Raw genomic sequence first — 20,029 nt, 5'->3', positions numbered from 1 at the left:
TGCAACCTGATGGCACATGTTGTTTTTGTTTACTTTCACAACAAAGTCACATAATTGAAAGGAGTGAAGGCAATGCTATATATATATATATATATATATATATATATATATATATATATATATATATATATATATATATATATATATATATATATATATATATATATATATATATATATATATATATATGTTAATGGATAAAAAAACCCGACCGGCACGGAGGGCTTTTTAATGATTTATTCTTAACTCTTAAGGTACAAACTGCCAGAAAAATTGTACTTTATGCAGTAAAGGTTCTTCCAAAAGTATTTCAATAACTTGAGATATTTGCCAAAATAAAGTTTTTACCGTTATGTTTACATTCTGTGCAGTCCGTGTTTAAACCCCTGTGAACTCCGTTGGTCCATCCTTCATGAAATGCAGATTATGGATCGCAAAAGGTCGAACGTTGAACTTAAAACACACATATCGAAAATGTGACATGAATTTGAAGTTCTAAGGGAAATAACTGCAGTTATCATATCTGAACTTGACAGGCGATTGTCTACCTTTACATAACACAGTAATTATTATTACTGGTATTTTCCTTGAATGTTGGGTTGTTCTCGCTGACATTCTTTCTATTTATAGGTTTATAAGTATCGGTTGACGTTATCTTGGCAGTCTTTTCATATTGACACTGTTTTGTTATCGGTTTCATAGACACTGCTAATCTGTATCATAAATGCATCAAAATGTGACGTCACTGTTATGGTTGGTTGATATTATATCATTTATTAGCCTCGTTATTGGAAAACAGGGCTTAATGCAATATGCGTAATCAATGATGATACTTTCCGCCTTTACTGGCATTTTGTTATGAAGACACTTCATTTAAACGAAAAATTCCATAACAGCGGAAAGTGTCGTCCCTGAAAAGCCTGTCCGGACATCAAAGGCTAATCTAGGACGACACTTGCATTAAGTCCCGTTTTCCCAGAGCGGAGCTCATTTCTAATACTTTTTATTCAGAACAGACCCGGCTTTAATGCTATATTGGAGGGTTGGATGTCCGCCTAGCAGTATTGAGTTAGAGTTTCACATACGTATATTTTGTAGACATGATGAAATCGGTCTTACGTCTTAATGTATGTGAATAACATTAAAAAGACACCGACAATACATTTTTAACGTTTAATTTGTATTGTTTCATTGCAAAATAAAACATATTTCATAAAATATAAAATTAAATGACTTAACTGGTACATTATATTAGTAGTAATCAACACATCAACACAATAACAATTTATAATCTTATAATTGTTTATATTAACATGATACAATAGTGATAAAATATGTTTCATGTGTAGAATAATGTATTGTGTACACCATGTGAAAATAGAGAAATTCTGCTTTGTTAAGGTTTTCATCAAATGCATTATGCACGTATATTTAATACTGTTTATCTATGATAAAACATTTAAATGACAATTTGTCCTAAGCGATATAATTTATTTTACAATAGCAATAAGCATGTTTTTGGAAGTGAAGCCATAACAATCTGAAAACTTAACCCATAATAATAATAATAATGATAATAATAATACTGTATTCGGAACTTGAAACCCAAAAGATAATAATGTTTTTTACAACTACATCTATTACAAAAAGAATTGTTTTATATATTAAACAAACTTTGATATCACAAGAGCGTAATATATAAAAACAAACATTACATGTCACTATTTTTACCTTTTTGCTTAGCATACAAACCACCATGGGTAAGAACTCATTTGACACTTCAAATACCTTTATTTGTATTATTTTACATTCAGTTCTAACCCACACGTTTACCACAAAGGATTGTCAATATTTACTCTTAACCACATGTCGAGGGGTATAATCTTGTTAAATTGTCTTTGAAATTGAGGGGTTACGCTCTATTTTTAGTTCTACTTTTGTTCTATTAAAGCATGCCGCAACAACGTTTTTCGAATGGAAGTAATGTTAAACACATATGATTCAATAATCAAACAACGAGACGAACTGGACGGATTGGTAAATGTTATTAATTTTTAACGACGACTAGATGTGCGTTCATAATAAATAAATGTTTAAATGTAACTTTTTTATCATTTAAATGAATGGGTTTAACCACACTCTTAAAAATGGGCACAAAGTATATTTTTCTTAAGTTATTTTAAAATATAAGACACTACATTAAATTACTAGTATAAGGATAATTAACAAAACACCATGGTTGTTAGGTACATGTAGTTCTTAATTCGCTGGTATAAACTCACATACATAATTATTTAAGAATATATGAAGCAGAAATATTCTATACTCACGAAAGCGATCGTAAGGAAATTGTTACATTTTTGATATACAAAGTATTATCATTCACAAATTTATAAATAATAATTGAAACCCAATTATTCAATGTGCGATGATTTGATCTATCCAAAAAAGTTAATTGCCGTACAGTTTTACTTTTAGTCGATTGTAACAATATTTTCGTGAGTATTAACACCACATTTAAATTAACATACCTAATACATATACTATTACTCTAGCCAATTGTTTGAAGATTCCGTTTATTATGGTGTTTCATTTTACTTTCTCTCATCTCGTTTATGTTTTAACAAAATAGCAATAATAACTAAATTAAAATAAATGTCAATATTGTAAATTATATGATTTACGATGGTTTCAATCAACTTTTCTTTGATACTCCAAAGTCAGGAAATACTAGTAATTTTCCCAAAGAACAACATATACAAGAATCAGTTCTATGGCAATACGATACAAAGTACAGTAGTATAGTCAGTTATGAACACGTTTTGCATATTTTGTGCATAAATAAGTACCATATTTACATTACACTTTCGTCATCTTCCACAGGGGAGGGTTCATTTTTTAATCATTTTCAGCCGTTTTGCTTTCTGTCGCATCATTTCATGGCGAAACTGATTCTCACCCTCTTCCACACCGGATGTGACGTAAGATGGTTAAGTGTCGGTGAGATCTCGTGGAACATCGCGAGTTTTGTCTTTTTATTACGATATTCGTCACAAAACTGAAAATAGCCGGATGTTTGTATTATTCACAATTAAGTGGCGAAAAAATAAAACAAAGATATTGAAATCCTGCTTTGGGTATTGTTGTTGTTTTAAGGCATGGTGGTACTTGGAACAACTTTTAAATATCGCACTTAGTAAGGACTGGATCTTAGAAATAGTGTTTTGTCACAAAACTCAACATGTCACAGGCCTTACCTAAGTAAGGAGCTGCCCTTTTTCCCTGTATACTTTAAAATGTTTTCCATCAAAACTGTATAAGTATTTCAAAATTGAAAGTTACAAAAACGATCAAATCATACTCACAAAATAAATGCCAAAATCCAATAGTCCCCTGTGATCGTCATACGTCTTCTTGAATGTATTCCTCCGCCATATCGTGCACTACTTTCATTTTATCGCCTTCACTTCCGGTGGTGTCGCTACTCGAGCGCGACTGAGCACTTCCGGCGCTCCTCGATGCCCACTTGAGCTCTTCCCCTTCCGGTACTAGGTGGATTTCCTTGACGTCGTTAGAGGATCCCTTCCGTTGAAGGAAATGTTTCTTGACGAACTTGAAGAATTTACCGTCCTTCTTTTCCTGAAGATTAGATAAAGATTTGTAAGTTCGTGGTCATTAACCTTTCATTGACCTTTATGCGGAAATAAAATTACAATATCAATCTACGACGTGCAATACTGTTAACAATAAACATCAACTCTGCCATAAAGAAGCATCCTTCGGAAGATGTGTTTAAACTGTGTCATCGGATGCAAACGGATATAATAATGCACTAAATTAATTAATTAGCTCACAATAAGTTGCAGGTTAAAGCGCGTGTTATGAATATAGAATTTTAAGCATAACATAAGTACAGATGAACATACATGTATCTAGTGTTAGAATATATGTCGATACAATGTCGTGTATATAATTTAACCCATTTATGCCTAGCGTCTAGAAAAAAAAGGCCTTGGCAAACAGCGCAGACCCAGATGAGACGACGCATGATGCGGCGTCTCATCTGGGTCTGCGCTGTTTGCTTCAAGGAATTTCTGTAAGAAATATTCTAAATATAGAAATAAATATACTAGACACCCCTAATTTTGGAAATAAATTGTTCCAATTTAGAAGGATGGGAGAGTCCAATAGGCATAAATGGGTTAATCTAGGTCAAATCGAACGAAAAGTATTGCGGATTTGAGCGACGGGAGTGTGGGGACTGTGATGATGATGAAACCGACGATGAATAAGGCCGAAGATGATGATGACGACGAAGAAAATGTGATAATGAGGGAGAGTTCAGGAGAAATGTTGACGACGAAGAAATCTGGCTTTTTGAATGAATATGTCGAACAAAAATGTGCGTTTACCTACGAGCTGTTACATAATCGTGTATTCTTAAATATAATAAGATTTAGGTCAATACTTTAATTCGATAACAATGACAGTAATTGGAAGACCGCACGAGAAATGCATGGCACAATATAAGTGTTATAAATATTGGTATTATTATCGCTTCGCAGATTTAAGAACTGTACTGTTTACACAATATGGATTTAAAACCATCCGCTAGTTTGTTGATAAAAGTTAAGGTACACAATTTTGGAAAAGATATGAGATGTCATAAAATAACTTTTGACACTATGTTTACCACATAAGTTTGCACGCCTTTCATGTTTCTGATCTTAAAGTTTGCAAAAAATTATTAGCCATTAAATCTTTGATGTTTTAAACAGCAACATTCTATCATCAATAGCATAATAATAATAATAATAATAATAATAATAATAATAATAATAATAATAATAATAATAATAATAATAATAATAAAAATAATAATAATAAAAATAATAATAATAATAATAATATTATTATTATTATTATTATTATTATTATTATTATTATTATTATCATTATTATTATTATTATTATTATTATTATTATTATTATTATTAATAATAATAATAACAACAATAATAATAATAATAATAATAATAATGATAATGATAATGATAATGATGATAATAATGAAAACAATTATAATAATAATAATACATAAACAACAACATACAACAACAACATCGCCATAACCATTAAAACAATTAAGTAAAAAATAAATACCCGGTAACTATTATATATTTACATCTATAAAACAGTACCATTTTTATTGATTGTGATAATGTCGCTCTTCTTGTGTGTTTTGTTGCTGATGTGGTTGTTGTTGTTTTAATATGATTGTTAAGGTGTGGGATTTATAAAAATAAATATATCTCACCTTTCTATTTTTCCGAGTTTTCTCTTCATCCATGTCGACACAGCGGTTGTATGTCTCCACCGTTTCCTGTTGAAATGAGCATACATTACATTATTTTGTTGTTCCATGATATGTTTTATTATGTTTTGCTCATTATATTTTATAATCCGTATTCATTTTGTATGTATTCATTTATTCCTAAAAAAATAATATGATGATAAAAATGATGATGATGATGATGATGATGATGATGATGATGATGATGATGATGATGATGATGATGATGATGATGATGATGACACACAAACCCGGTAAATGTGTAGCCACAACTTGTATCTGATCATCAACACATAGGAAATAATCCCAATAACTATCAACGGCACAAATCGCAATAAATATCAACTGAACAAATATAATCCCCAAAACATTTGTCAGTTTGGTTCGATCTTCAAATATTTTTGTATCAAATCCGCAGAAGAGTACCCCACTTCTACTTCGATGGGTTCATTAATGTATCGAAATTTGTCAAGAGGACAACGCGACCAGGTCCTTGACATGTGGGCTTTTCTGTGGTTAAACGATGTTTTCCTAAATTCTAATACTTTAAGAACGTGATAAGAAATTCGTGTGGTGGCTTTTTCATGCCCGTTTTGATGACACTTTCGTGTTACTGAGAGTTTCTTATATTTTGCAAGATAAAAATACAAAATCAAAGTAATTAACACGTTTATTTGTTGAAGTTTAAGTTATAAGCCGTTGTTTTCACATGTAAGGAAACATAATAGTAAGGTCTAATGACTTCCTATACTTTGTGACGAATAACGTACCATTATTCACAGCTGCGTGAGAAACGAAGTATCAACTATAATAGAGCCTACATCTTAACTTAGTTTGAAACTCGGTAAATATGAACATTAAAGCGTAGATTTTGTCCCTTGAAGAATACAACACTAAGGACAATGTAAACACTATTATCTCAGAACTACTAGGCTGGTTTTGTCGAGTCTGGAATTTGTGTCAGGACAAGATGACCGAGATTCAACCAGATTTGCGGCATCCTAAAAACACACCTATCAAGAAACCAAAGTTGCAAGTGTAGAATTATTTCATCAACGTTGATTGTGATCGTCATTAACACTTGAACAATCATTCAGATTGCAGATAGGTCATTTTTTCTGACTCCTGTCACAAAAAAAACAGTGTTTGAGTGTAATTGAAACATGAGTCAATGGGCAAATGAGGACTTACCCCTCTTCGCGTTGTACATGAAAGGGACATGTTCACATAATTTCTGATTTTGATGAATGTTTTTAAATATGTTTAAGAACAAATCTATTTGTATAAATAGTCTTAACTTATTAAAACAGCAAGTAAAAAGATATTGCCTTCTGCGGTATTTGAACCCGGGACATCTGGAATCAAAAGCTATAATTCTCAGCGCCGCGCTGATTTTAATGTAGAGAAGGGAATTACAAACGCCGTGTTAGTAGTACACGTTTTTCTAATTCTGAAGGAAAGGCGTTACAAACGCTTTTTATTTTATATATACATTTCGATTAATGATTATGAATAAATGAACCAATAGTATAGAGTATGAATTAATTAACCAATATTATAAACATTTATCTTTAAAGTGTTATTTAGCCTGTTTGAACTAAATGCTGTTGCTTTTTAATCTATGACAATCATGTTTAAAATCGTCATTTCCCCAAAATGTGAACAAGTCCCTTAAAATCTAAGCGGCATTTTACATTCGAGCGTCACATTAAAGAAAATTGATGAAACAACCGAGTAAAATTTATCATGTTTTACAATAACTGTTCTTCCCCTGTCGGACATAACAGGGTCAATCGTTATCAGGACTTGTCATCTAGATTTTGTTTCCAATCATTGGTTGTCGAGATCCGCCATTTCCGGTCCCAAACAAAGATTTATCGGCTTAACAGCATGTAGCTGACGGCGTGACGGGATTTTTATTTTTGTTAGTTAACTTTAAACTATTTGACTGGTTTATTTTGTATTACGGTTATCATGGTTATATATTTTGCTAGCCATTCTGTACAAACCGGGTCAGCGCGAAATTTTGTATATGGCACAGTATCAGAGTAGCGGATCCGTGGTCTAGTGGTAACACACTGGCTTCACAATCCAGAGATCGCTGGTTCGATTCCCCGCTGCACCTAACCTACTAACTCGTCTTTCGCATGAGACGTTAAACCGAGGTGCAGTGTACTAGGTGCTATGCACCGGGCACTTAAAGACCCAGGGTCACCTCTGGAACGGGGTGTCTCCTGTACTTGCACTATCCCCCGTAACCAACTAACACGTCTTTTTGGGGGCGATGGCCATATGGGAGACAATCCCGGTGCACTCGATAAAAAACAAAAACAAACAAACAGTATCAGAGGGGGTAATCACGTGACAAACAAGATGGCGACGTCCATGCCGAGGCAGGTATTTTTCGTCGTTTTATACCCTGTATTACCGTTATTTTTTTTATTCCGCTCACTTTCCAGCCATATTAGGAAGAAAGTTACTGGCTTTTATTTCGTGTTAATATTCGCTCTATATCTCGACTTTACTACTCGGTGCGAAATTTCTTAGCGGGATGACCTAATTAGGGCTCCACTTAGAAAATTTGCGGGGAAAAAAGTCGAGATGTAAAGCGAATTTAAATACGAAATAAACGCTAATCACCTTTTTACTGATATGGCTGGAAAGTGATCGTCATTTAAAAAATAAACAGAAGTAATAAAGGGTATAAAACGGCGAAAAATAACCGTCTCGATATGGACGTCGCCATCTTGACTATCACGTGATTACCCCCTCTGATTATGTAAAAAAATGAATTGTATTGCAAAATATTGTTAGTGAGTAATTTTCAGGTGTTTACTTTTTCACATTTGTTATTTTTGTATTACTGACATTATCGTATGTATTTTTTCCTATTTAACATCAATAAACCTATTAGAAATAATCAATAGTTACTGTAACAAAACATACCAATGGCATTGCAAAATAATTGTTATTTTTCTTGGTTCCATTATTTTTATCCAGAACTATATCCCGTATTATCGTATTATCAATCATCTTAACTCGTTCAACTTCGTCTTCATCTTCGTCAGTGTCGCTAGCAAAACAACTTCCGGTACTTGTATCCGTGACATCGTCTTCACTTATGACGTCATCCTTACGTTGACACTTTATGTTTGAAATGTTTGATTTTCGCTTAGCAGAATGCATTCTTTCCATTAATTATTCCAGATATTTTTCAAAAATATCCAACTCCATAGTTATCCAATTTATCAAAACGACAATCGCTTTACATGTCTGTCGCGAGAGACCGATATTTACATTTCCGTCGTGCTACATTCTTGTTAAATAATTTATTGCCCACTTTCCATTTAATCGTCTCAAGTTAAATGCGTTTTCTTGAAAAGGCGTTCGTGTTGCGGAAAGAATTACCTGAAACCCGATTATATTCTCGATGTTCCATCGACCATCGCACGCGCAGATTTCATTGCATTCCAATCAATAGAGGCTGAAAATCGCGTTGACTTTTATAATGCCTTAAAGTGCAACGTCACCGAAAATATCACTTACTTTAAAAGCGTTAAACAAAAGAGTCTTTGAACACCGTACAAGTAATTTCTATAGATCGAACATCCAATGCACTGAATTGATCGACATTGCCAGGAAAAGGAACAGCATGTCTCGGGTCTCGGTACAAAATATTTGCCGGGTTTTAGACGAGATCTACAGAAAAGATTTTGTGTAAAAGTCCGGCGTCAATTTACCATCCCGGCTGTTCCCGTTGCTTATACAAAATTCATAGGGCTGCGCTTTCTAATCAGTTTTTTTCGCACGGATTTTTCGCACTTGCTATGGAATAACGATCGACGAAGGAAAAACATGATCTTAGAAAAGAAAAAAACAGGACATGTATAATAACGCATTCAAACACGGCTCTTCAATGCATATACATGTATAAGAAAAATAACTATGTGCAAGAGATATCCAAATAACATTACATACAAAATAATCAATGCCAAGAAACACCTATAGGGGAGCTAGCTTCTAGGATTTCTCTAAGTATTTGAGCCTTGTTCAGGGACGACACTTTCCGTCTAAACTTGATTTTCGGTAAGGAGGGAATTCCTTGAAACTAAAAAAAAAAATAAAGCGGAAAGTGTCGTCCCTGATTAGCCTGTGCGGACTGCACAGGCTAATCTGGGACGACACTTTACGCACATGCATTAAGCCCAGTTTTCTTAGAACGCGGCTCATCTAGAAACTTCATTTTTGGTGGGCTCTCGGAATATCCTGAATAATTCATAAAACCAGTGATATAAATTCCGGCTTTGATAAATAATTCTGTTTAGCCACGAAAATGATCTACATATCTTACAGTGAATTGAACCAGCTTTTAGGATCGATCCAAACATATCGATCGAAGCACTTGATTGATGTTTTCACGCTTTCATGTCGCCTTCGGTATATGTACCCGTATGACTGACTTTGCAAACGGATATACATGTACGAATCGCTGGTTTTAAAATTGTTAATTTTTCGTTTCAAGAAAGTCTCTTCTTAGCAAAAATCCAGTTTAGGCGGAAAGTGTCGTCCCTGATAAGTCTGTGCAGAATGCACAGGCTAATCTTGGACGACACTTTACGGACATGAATTAAACCCCCTTTTCACGGAGCACAGCCCATTTATTTTATATGGCTGAATTCACAACAGGAAAACATATTTGTATATATGACAAAATTCATCAGAAACATATCGTTGTATCACTTTATGAAAATAAGTGTTCGTAATCTACTCTACATCTTAATAAAAAAATGTGATTTATGTTTTGTTGATGTTGTGTGTTTTATAATCTTTTTATTAGCATTTTTTCATTAACTGCAACGAAAAGGATGTAGTATTACATTCCCGTTAACATACATGCAATTGAATTGTTTGGCAGAGTGTCAAATACACGCACGTTAATAAAGATGATAACGATTATTTCATTATGAAAGCACACAAAAATAATTCAAACACGACTAAAACGGTGCTTGTTGGCTATAGTTATAAACATTGGCGAAGGTTTTGATGACCAGACAAATATTTCTCCGTGGGTTTTTATACGATCCAGACTGGTATTATTTAACTTAAACGTAAGCCCGAATATATGGTAACAATGTCAGAAGAACAATGAACGACCTTGATTTTTTTGGCACGGTCTTACTATGAACATTTATAAGTTATACGGGAATGAGCATGGGTTATTATGCGTTTTATTTTAACCGCGGAATAGTTAAGAAATTAAGATATACTATTTCATTCATTTCTAATTTAATTTGTTTATTTCTTCTTCTCCTCTTTCTTTTTCCTTCACTCTTTTCCCATTTAACACCTTCCATCTCTCCCATATTCATTCATGCATTAATTAATTAATTAATTCATTCATCCATTCGTGCATGCATTCATCCATACATACACTCATTCATTCATTCATTTATTTATGTATCAATTCATTTATACATTATTTCATTAATTCATTCGTGCATAAATTCGTTAAATCATATATGAATCCATAAATTCATTCATTTGGATTCATTCATTTATTTTAATTCATTAATTTATTTATTCAGCCATATATGTATGTTCGTTCCCTCATTCTTCCATTCGTTCCCTTATTTATTCAGTCATGAACACACACACATTCATCCATTCGTTGTTAAAGGCAGTCGCCAAGTCAATCTCTAAAACGTTAAATCACTCAATTAAAAGATCCAAAATCAGTATTAAAAATCCGGCGATTAAATATCTTTGATATCAAACTACAATCATTAATCAACCACACATAAAATACCACAGGGATGTCGAGGCTTATAATCTGTCCGTTTAAACAGTAGATGATCTTGTTAAGGCTTCCTATATAAACTTCTAAATACTATTGAAAACTAAAGTATAGTAGTATAGTGATATAGCATACTAAAATCAAATCTTTCCGACAATATAATAATGAAACCCCCGACCCCCAAATACTAGTAAGTCGATCTAGTGTCAAATGAAGATTACTGATCTTTTGAAATCATTAAAACAACAATTGTTAAGACAATTATGTTATTAAAGATTACTTATTTAAGCCGACGGACAGACTGTCTGTCTGTCTGTCTGTCTGCTTGTTGAAGCACGTTGATATTTAAAAACTAATGCGAATAATCGATATATGAAATATCCCCCCCCCACCCAATAGCAATATCAATCGTAATGATAGGTTTTGATAAGATGTAATGTTGTTGTTTTTCTATGACGGTTTGTATTTTTTAACTCTTGTCCAATTATTTTGCTCTTTTTATCGAACGAAAAGGAACCAATACTCCGATAAAGAGTATCCCTGAGTTTTTTTCCGAAATGCAACCTGCTATCGAAAATCAGGTTAAGTTATACATACATGCTTACAGATATGACGTGAGAATTAAATGCACATCGCATATTTTTGTGGATTTTCATGTTTAACGAGTTTTAATTCACTTTGAACCCTTTTGATTTCTTGTGAATACCGACTTGTTAATATTTTAACTGTTTGCACACATCACAAATATATATCACTTATAAAAAAAGGTACGCTCAAATTTATGTTTATAATACGAGTATTATTAGTACACCAATATTTGCCTTTTTCTTTTGCGTTTAAAATTAGGCATTACATTGAAGCGGTAAATATTTGCGCGAATTAAATGTTTGCTTAACCCATGCCAAGTATGGAATTTCGTACCATATGTGTGGTGTTTATTGTTTTATTGGTGTCGATATTTATCTTAAAAACGAAAATCAAACACTTCCATCAAACTTTACGACCGATATACGAAGGTCCTTAAGAACGTGTGGTCATATGTTGAAGTGACTATACGATAAATTCTCTGTTTTATTATAACATAATGATTTATCCAAAATTTCACATCAGGCGGAAAGATCCAGTTTTACTAACACCACAAATGACGCTCTGTTCGTGTATGTATTTTGTCCGTTCGTCCGTTCGATCGTCCGAACAAGCGAATAGACATGTGGGTGTCAAAAAAAGAAAATACAAATGAATTTGAAAGAAAAAACTCCATTAGGTGGCCCAAAGGGCATTATGATTAGTAATGGAGTAGTCGCTTAAGTATTCCGTTCGTTTAAGTATTTGTCCGTCCGTAAATCTGTCTTGTTTGTTTGTCTGTATGTCTGTCAGCCCGAACGTTCGTCAGTCTGTATGTATGGTGCATCCATCTGATCGTTCGGTCGCTCTTTAGTGTAAGTATCGGAAGGTCATTTTTCTAATTGCGTTGGCGAATATTTGCACCGGCTAATATACGTTCTTCTGCCGTCTTTTAAATTGCTGTCTTTTAAATCGATACGTTTTTATCCTTTGTAATAATGAGCCGAAACTGAGTAATTTACAAAAATAAACATCGTAAACAAACCATTGTTTGACTTTGCGTAGACTATTATATTATTATTCTTAAGCGTATTATGTCGCGGGAGTGACGATTTGTCTAAGATTATTTAGAAAAACAGTTTATTTAAAAAAGGCGTCACATTGCTTAAGTTCTTTTAAATCAAAACAATAGTTTCGATTGGTCTTTTTCGAGCCACGTGATGCAATTGTATTAGTACGTTCGATCTTTTTGCTTAACCCGTTCCAAAACTTCACCTTTATGTTCTGAATATAATTTTTAATCCAAGCTCTAACGCGAAAAATCAATGTACGTCACAGCTTTACGAGTGTGCATAATCCACGAGAAGCTTACCGAAGTGGAAACGCGTATTAAAACTATTCTAATGACTTCAAATTAATACAGGAGGTATGCTTTCACTGCATGGTTAGGTCAACGCGTCTATACAAAATTCAAATAAGCACCAGATCGTATTTGACGTTCATAGTTTTATAAAATTTAAGGGAGTTAACATAATAGTAATAATCACAAATAATATTTAATTGCTGCTATAATCTTTTGTTTAGTGATGCATACAACTCTTAATGTTCCCAGTGAAGACCCCCTCACTTTCCAGGACTGAATATCAAAAGGCGTCACCTAGAATTCCAGCCTATAACAGTTTCTACGGTATGTTATTAACCCATTTAGGCCTAGCGTCTATTAAAAATGCTTCGGCAAACAGCGTAGACCCAGATGAGAAGCCGCAAGATGCGGCGTCTCATCAGGGTCTGCGCTGTTTGCTTAAAAGAGTTTCTGAAAGAAATATTTGAATAGAGAAATAAATATACTAGACATCCCTAATTTTGGAAATAAATTGATCCAATTTACAAGGATGGGAGAGTCCACCAGGCGTAAATGGGTTAACAATACGCGTCAAATTGCGGAGGCGAACTGTAATCTTTATCAGCATCGCGGGTGTTGTAACGTATTTACACAGCAGTGCATGCCACTGCGTTTCGATTGTTAAGTGGCGGAAACGGCGACTGCGAAATATTTGCAACCTCATCTGAAAAAAATATTCGGGGTCGCCCTTGTTTCCTGCAAATACATTGTACGATGAGTATTGAACAAATTAAGTCTCTGTTAAATAGAAACGGATGATCGACCGATGAAATGAGGCATGTTCTGAGAAAACAGTGCTAAATGCATGTGCGTACAGTGTCATCCCAGATTAGCCTGTGCAGTCCGCACAGGCTAATCAGGGATGCCACTTTCCGCCTAAACTTGATTTTCGGTAAGGAGGGACTTCCTTGAAACTAAAAGTACCATAAAAGCGGAAAGTGTCGTCCCTGATTAGTCTGTGCGCACTGCACAGGCTAATCTCGAATGACACTTTACACACATGCATTAAGCCCCGTTTTCTCGGAACGCGTCTCAAATCAGCTGCAGATCTTTTGCCTCATGGTTCGCCTCCAGCAACGCAAGTTCTCATGTGTCAGAATCCAATTTACTTGTTAAAGAACCGTTCCGTCGAACATAATTAATTGTTCGCTAAATGGCACCGGTTCTAATGAAAGTAAGTTTCGTTTGCAAGGCAGTCATTAACCGGTACATTTAATTATGCATATGTTTGAAAGAGCTGAGTGCGAATGTAACTCGATACCGCGCTGTTTGCGTGGTAACAACGTAAGTTTTTTAAGTCAATTAAAATTAAAAGACACGAACACTTAAGAACTATTTTAACGCTTTCTGCGTATATGACGGGTGTTCTCCTAATTTAAATACTGGATTTACCTTAGGGACATCGCCTTCGTCTACAGAAATTTTTCAAATAATAACCGTCTCCTTGTTTTATGACCGACTGCAATCCGTATTTTTGTTGTTGTTTTTTGTTTATTTATTTGGCGGGGTTTTTAAGATGCCATTGGAAACGAGTGTTGCCATGTATGTTAATAATAAATACTTTTTAATTATAATATATACTAAAATATGATAAGTTGGCAAAATATGTTCAGTTAAAAGGTGCTGGTTTTAGACATGTATGTAACAATGCTTCATTTTCTTAACCTAAAATAATTGTGTTATGAATCCCAGACAAAACGCGACACTGTTGGACGCTAGCCATTTTTCCTTGAAATATATCAATAAATGCATCGATACAATCATAATTCACAATACCTAATGAATACAATGTATAATTCAGGATCCCTTACATCAAAATGCTTGTTCTAGCATATGACCATGAATATTCTAGACGTTGTAAACAAGTCCCATTTTAAAATTCTTGCATGTTACAACAGAAAGTGAAAAGTTATTATATGGAAAGTTATTCAGCCCGTTCCTATTTGTTTAATGTCTGTCGATAAGTTAATGTCACCAGAATGTCAATTGTTTCAAAAATAACTTTCACTGGTCAATTGTCAACGGCATTTTTGACAAAGCCAGGAATTCGATACTCTGTGTTGCTTAAAATATAACGAGAGTTCTACAACAATAGGTAACATAAGACAGACTAAACTATTTAATCTGATTTAACCCCTTGTCATTATTTCGTAAATATGACTTTGTTTTGAATGGACAGGTAATAACCAGAACGACCATTGTGTCATAATGTATTGGATTTTTTCTTAAGCAACCAATGTTGTTTAACTATAACGTTGAGTCATCAAATTGGACTAATTCGTCAATCCTATTTCTTAATTACAAAACAGCGTAAATACGAAAATTCAGAGTTTTGTTTATCGAATAAAGCAAACATTATATTGTTGGTTTGCTTTAATATTATTCCACCCACAGTAAATATTTCGACATCTAAATAAATAGTGACTAAACCTAAACCGTTCTGAACATTACCCGTGCTAACCCTTTTAGCGCTGGAACCGAATTTTGAAGGCCTTTGCAAACACTTTGGATCCAGATGAGACGCCACAGAACAACTGTTTGCTATACTGATAGTATTCTTTGAAAAAAAATCAAAGAAAATGCTAATTTTAGAAATTCAGCAGACGACATTTTAGCAGACGACAAATTTCCCAGCATGCAAAGGGTTAAGAAAAATGGAACTAAACATAGGTGAAGAGACGAAAAAAAAAATTCACTGAAATTTCACTTATCCTCATAAATACTATATTTACATCGAGAAAGGTGTTGTAAGTACAATTTGACTAAATATTAAACAGCTAGTAGTATTTTTACATATTTTATATATATTATATATTTACTTTTCTTATGTTCACATTTTCGAATATATATTAAAACATAATCACATTGAACATAACATATATGTTTTGTTCAATGTGATTATGTTTAAACCCATTTATGCCTTGTGCACTCTCCCATGCTTCTAAATTGGATCAATTTATTTCCAAAATTAGAAATGTCTAGAATATGTATTTCTGTATTTAGAATATTTCCTACAGAAATTCCTTTAAGCAAACAGCGCAGACCCTAATGAAACGCCGCATCATGCGGCGTCTCATCTGGGTCTACGCTGTTTGCAAAGGCCTTTTTTTCTAGACGCTAGGCATAAATGGGTTTATATATGCGGCCACGTGAAATAAAAATAGTAGTTAGCATGTTGGTTTAATTTAAATGAGACAACACCCGTCAAATAATAAGATCAGTACTTTAAAGCCATGCTACTCAAATTTTTAATTCGACATCAACTGTAAAATCAGACATTTACAATTTTAACCCAAGTTTGAACCCATACTTGCATGTAAAACCTGACATTCTTCTATAAGAACTCAAACAAGAAGACCAATGAGATTCAATGTGAATACGATTCGATTGAATGAAAGGTTGATGTTCCCCTTTGTATTGCTGCTTATTCGATACCATGAAATTTAAACCAGTGCAAAGATCGTGAAGGTAAATGAGAATCAAAATTGTGTTGCTCATTGTTGATGTTGCTATGCAAAGATAAATACTGATGTTGGTAAGACATTAATTCGCAACTATTCGTGACGAAAAACAATGAACATAATTATCTAATTTTATGAAAATAATTAATAATGGTGCTTTTTTATGGATGATGAGGAGAAGATGGAAGGAGTGACGAGAAGGACCTTTGTGATGATGATTGAAAAGGAGATGATGACTTATTGTTGATGATAATGATGGTGACAATGATAGTTATCTTTTTACATGATAATGATGGCGAGGTCTATAAATATCATATCATAATGAGTATGATGATTTTGCTAAAGATGCGTCATTATTAAATTTGCTGATGATGAAGATTACACCAACAACTATGATGATATGACGATGAAGAAGTAGAAAAAGTAGAAGAAGAAGAAGAAGAGGGAGAAGAAGAAGAAGAAGAAGAAGAAGATGATGATGATGATGATGATGATGATGATGATGATGATGATGATGATGATGTGATGATGATGATGATGATGATGATGATGATGATGATGATGATGATGATGATGATGGTGGTGGTGGTGGTGGTGGTGGTGGTGATGATGATGATGATGATGATGATGATGATGATATCGACCTACTTGATAAGGACAGTCATCAGTAACAAAGAACGCCATTCCAAGTTTCACGACTGCAGTGTTCGCCACCGAGCCCGACTTCCGCCTCATTCTTGCGGACAACAGATTCCTCCTTAGAAATTCCGGTTATTTCAAATGGCACCACGCGCCGACGCTTTATGTATCGCTGTTTTATTAGTGTATTATTAAGCACAAGCTTTTTTTATTTTATAACACAAAACTTTTGCTTTTAATCACAATTTTAGTCGTTCGGTATTTGTCCCTTTCGGTGTTTTAAAATAGTTTTTCAGTTGTAACACTTCCAATTGTTTTTCTTTTTAAGACGTTTAAATGCTAGAATTTCAAGGCAATTATTTGAATATTAATAATTATGCGTTATTTCTCCACCAAACACCGGTAAATGCAATACGAATTTTGGTATAAAGTTCGCTACGTTTTATCACCAGAAAATCATATTTCAAATAACAGTTTATTCAATGCGTCTAAACATCCTTTTTATAATTCATTATAAGATAAACTACACGCTTTGTCTCGTCGATATTATCAATCCATAGTTTCATTCAGGTTATATTATACGCTGGTTGTGCTTATAAACGTCGTTTGAGAGTCACGTGATATGACGACCATCCATCGATTTAATAGAGAATGCTCTATTGTGAAAGTGCGCCGGATTAAAGTTTTATTTATCACACAAGAGTTCTCAATTATATTGCACTTTGCTTCATAACTAACTTAATTTGTTATGTTTCAAATTTATTGATTTTCCACTATCACAATGGTGTCGTCAATTCAGCCATAAAAAGGAAGTCACATGCAATAGATGTATCTGTAAATGCGCAACATTGCGTCATGTATTAATAAAGTTTCAATTATTGTTTTTCGCAGATTTAACAGATTGCTTTTGAGACGTCTTCTATTCTTTCTTATCCAAGTTTGAGAATTGCTACCGTATTACCGCATAATAGCAATCACAAATCAGAAAAAAACAAACAATAAAAGCACACAATCGACAAGTCTGAAAGCTCGGTTACGAAAACCAACTCTGTCCGCACACTCGACGATTTAAGCAGATAAATAACTCTGTTAACAATTAACTATTTTATCAAGACAACTTTACATTCATTCTAACACGTTTTCAAAGATAAACTAGCGTTGAATGTTTCAATTAAGCTAAAATATACGACCACAGTACAGTACAGTAGAAAACGTCTCCATCCAAGGACCACATATCATTTATCCTCTATGGTTTGTTTTAACTCCCGAAGCGGGTAGAGACGTTTGGCTTTAGACTTTATATCTTTCAAACGTGCGCGCTAACACAATATAACTCAGATTACGAGATACGGCTTCGCACCCCCGCTACGAATTTTTGAATAGCTGGCTATTTGATATGGCACAGGCGGCAAAAATGTATTAATCAAATCGATTCAATCGGCGATTAAAACCTATTTAATTAAAAATGGGTAATTAGACTAATAATTAAAAATAACGGCAGTAAACACGTGTATACAAACTAAAATGACAAACATGCTTTTTATCATTCACGTATATTCAAAGCGTTCTATATGCGTTTAATATGCAAACGACCATTAAAATCGGCCTTTGAATACCGCTTTTAAATCGTAAATCATAATAAATGCAAGTCAGCGATTTTGAATTAAGTTTTGCAGCAAATACAAATCAGATTTATTTCTGATAGTAAGTGCTTCAAGGCATTTTCGTGGCCCATTTTTATAATGGTCCTGAGAATTTATGGCGGTAAGTGAGGTGTATGTTCATTACATTGTAATAATGCATGGTTGTATAAAAAATTAAACGTCTTAATGTGTCCGACTTACAGTCACGATGAATGTCCACATCTTAAAGCATGCTTTCTGTATTTATATTTATGTTGTATAATAGCGTATACAGCAAATACATGCATTATCGGGACCTCTGAATTATGCATGAAATACTGTATTATGCAATTGCGATATTTTTATGTCCCCCACCACTATAGTGGGGGACATATTGTTTTTGCCCTGTCTGTTGGTTTGTTTGTGTGTTTGTTTGTTTGTGTGTTTGCGTCAAACTTTAACATTTGCCATAACTTTTGCAATATTGAAGATAGGAACTTCATATTTGGCATGCATGTGTATCTCATGGAGCTGCACATTTTGAGTGGTGAAAGGTCAAGGTCATCCTTCAATGTCGAAGGTCAAATATATGGGTCAAAATCGCTTAATTAATGTTCACTTTTGCAACATTAAATATAGCAACTTGATATTTGGCATGCATGTGTATCTCATGGAGCTGCACATTTTGAGTGGTGAAAGGTCAAGGTCATCCTTCAAGGTCAGAGGTCGAATATATGTGGCCCAAATCGCTTTTTTTATGAATACTTTTGCAATATTGAAGATAGCAACTTGATATTTGGCATGCATGTGTATCTCATGGAGCTGCACATTTTGAGTGGTGAAAGGTAAAGGTCAAGGTCATCCCTCAAGGTCAAATATATGGGTCAAAATTGCTCATGTAATGTCACTTCTTCAATATTGAAGCTAGCAATTTTATATTTGAAATGCGTGTGTATCTCAAGGAGCTGCACATTTTGAGTGGTGAAGGGTCAAGGTCAAGGTCATCCTTCAAGGTCAAACGTCATATAGTGGGACATTGTGTTTCACAACACACATCTTGTTTAAAGATATTTCTTGTTTCTTTATTTGATTGTATTCTTGTTTTTTTACTGTTCTTTTAAGATCCAATGTGTACATTCATCACTATAAAGCATTTAATGACACACTTCTATACATGCCAACATCTGTGAAAAG

The 20,029-nt window shown here is 33.8% G+C and overlaps 1 protein-coding gene across 1 annotated transcript; it reads right to left on the bottom strand.

The window, feature by feature from the left end:
* Positions 1 to 1,159: 1,159 nt before the first annotated feature.
* LOC127838899 (uncharacterized) lies at positions 1,160 to 18,501 on the bottom strand. The gene is made up of 4 exons (XM_052366967.1): positions 17,223 to 18,501; positions 5,318 to 5,383; positions 3,366 to 3,639; positions 1,160 to 3,058 (listed from the first exon to the last, which is right to left on the bottom strand). Exons 1-3 carry the CDS (start codon positions 17,307 to 17,309, stop codon positions 3,403 to 3,405), a joined length of 390 nt encoding a protein of 129 aa, XP_052222927.1. The 5' UTR covers positions 17,310 to 18,501; the 3' UTR covers positions 1,160 to 3,058; positions 3,366 to 3,402.
* Positions 18,502 to 20,029: the final 1,528 nt, after the last annotated feature.

The sequence above is a fragment of the Dreissena polymorpha genome, chromosome 7, assembly GCF_020536995.1.
Source record: "Dreissena polymorpha isolate Duluth1 chromosome 7, UMN_Dpol_1.0, whole genome shotgun sequence".
Taxonomy (NCBI): Eukaryota; Metazoa; Mollusca; class Bivalvia; order Myida; family Dreissenidae; genus Dreissena; species Dreissena polymorpha.
This window is presented reverse-complemented; position numbering and strand designations above follow the sequence as displayed.

Excerpts from the sequence above, each read along its gene's own strand:
- LOC127838899 (XM_052366967.1), bottom strand. The coding sequence starts at position 17,309 with ATGAGGCGGAAGTCGGGCTCGGTGGCGAACACTGCAGTCGTGAAACTT. Across the intron at positions 5,384-17,222 it reads CTGATGACTGTCCTTATCAA|GAAACGGTGGAGACATACAA; the intron begins GTAGGTCGATAT and ends TCATTTCAACAG. Across the intron at positions 3,640-5,317 it reads AAACTCGGAAAAATAGAAAG|GAAAAGAAGGACGGTAAATT; the intron begins GTGAGATATATT and ends TCTAATCTTCAG.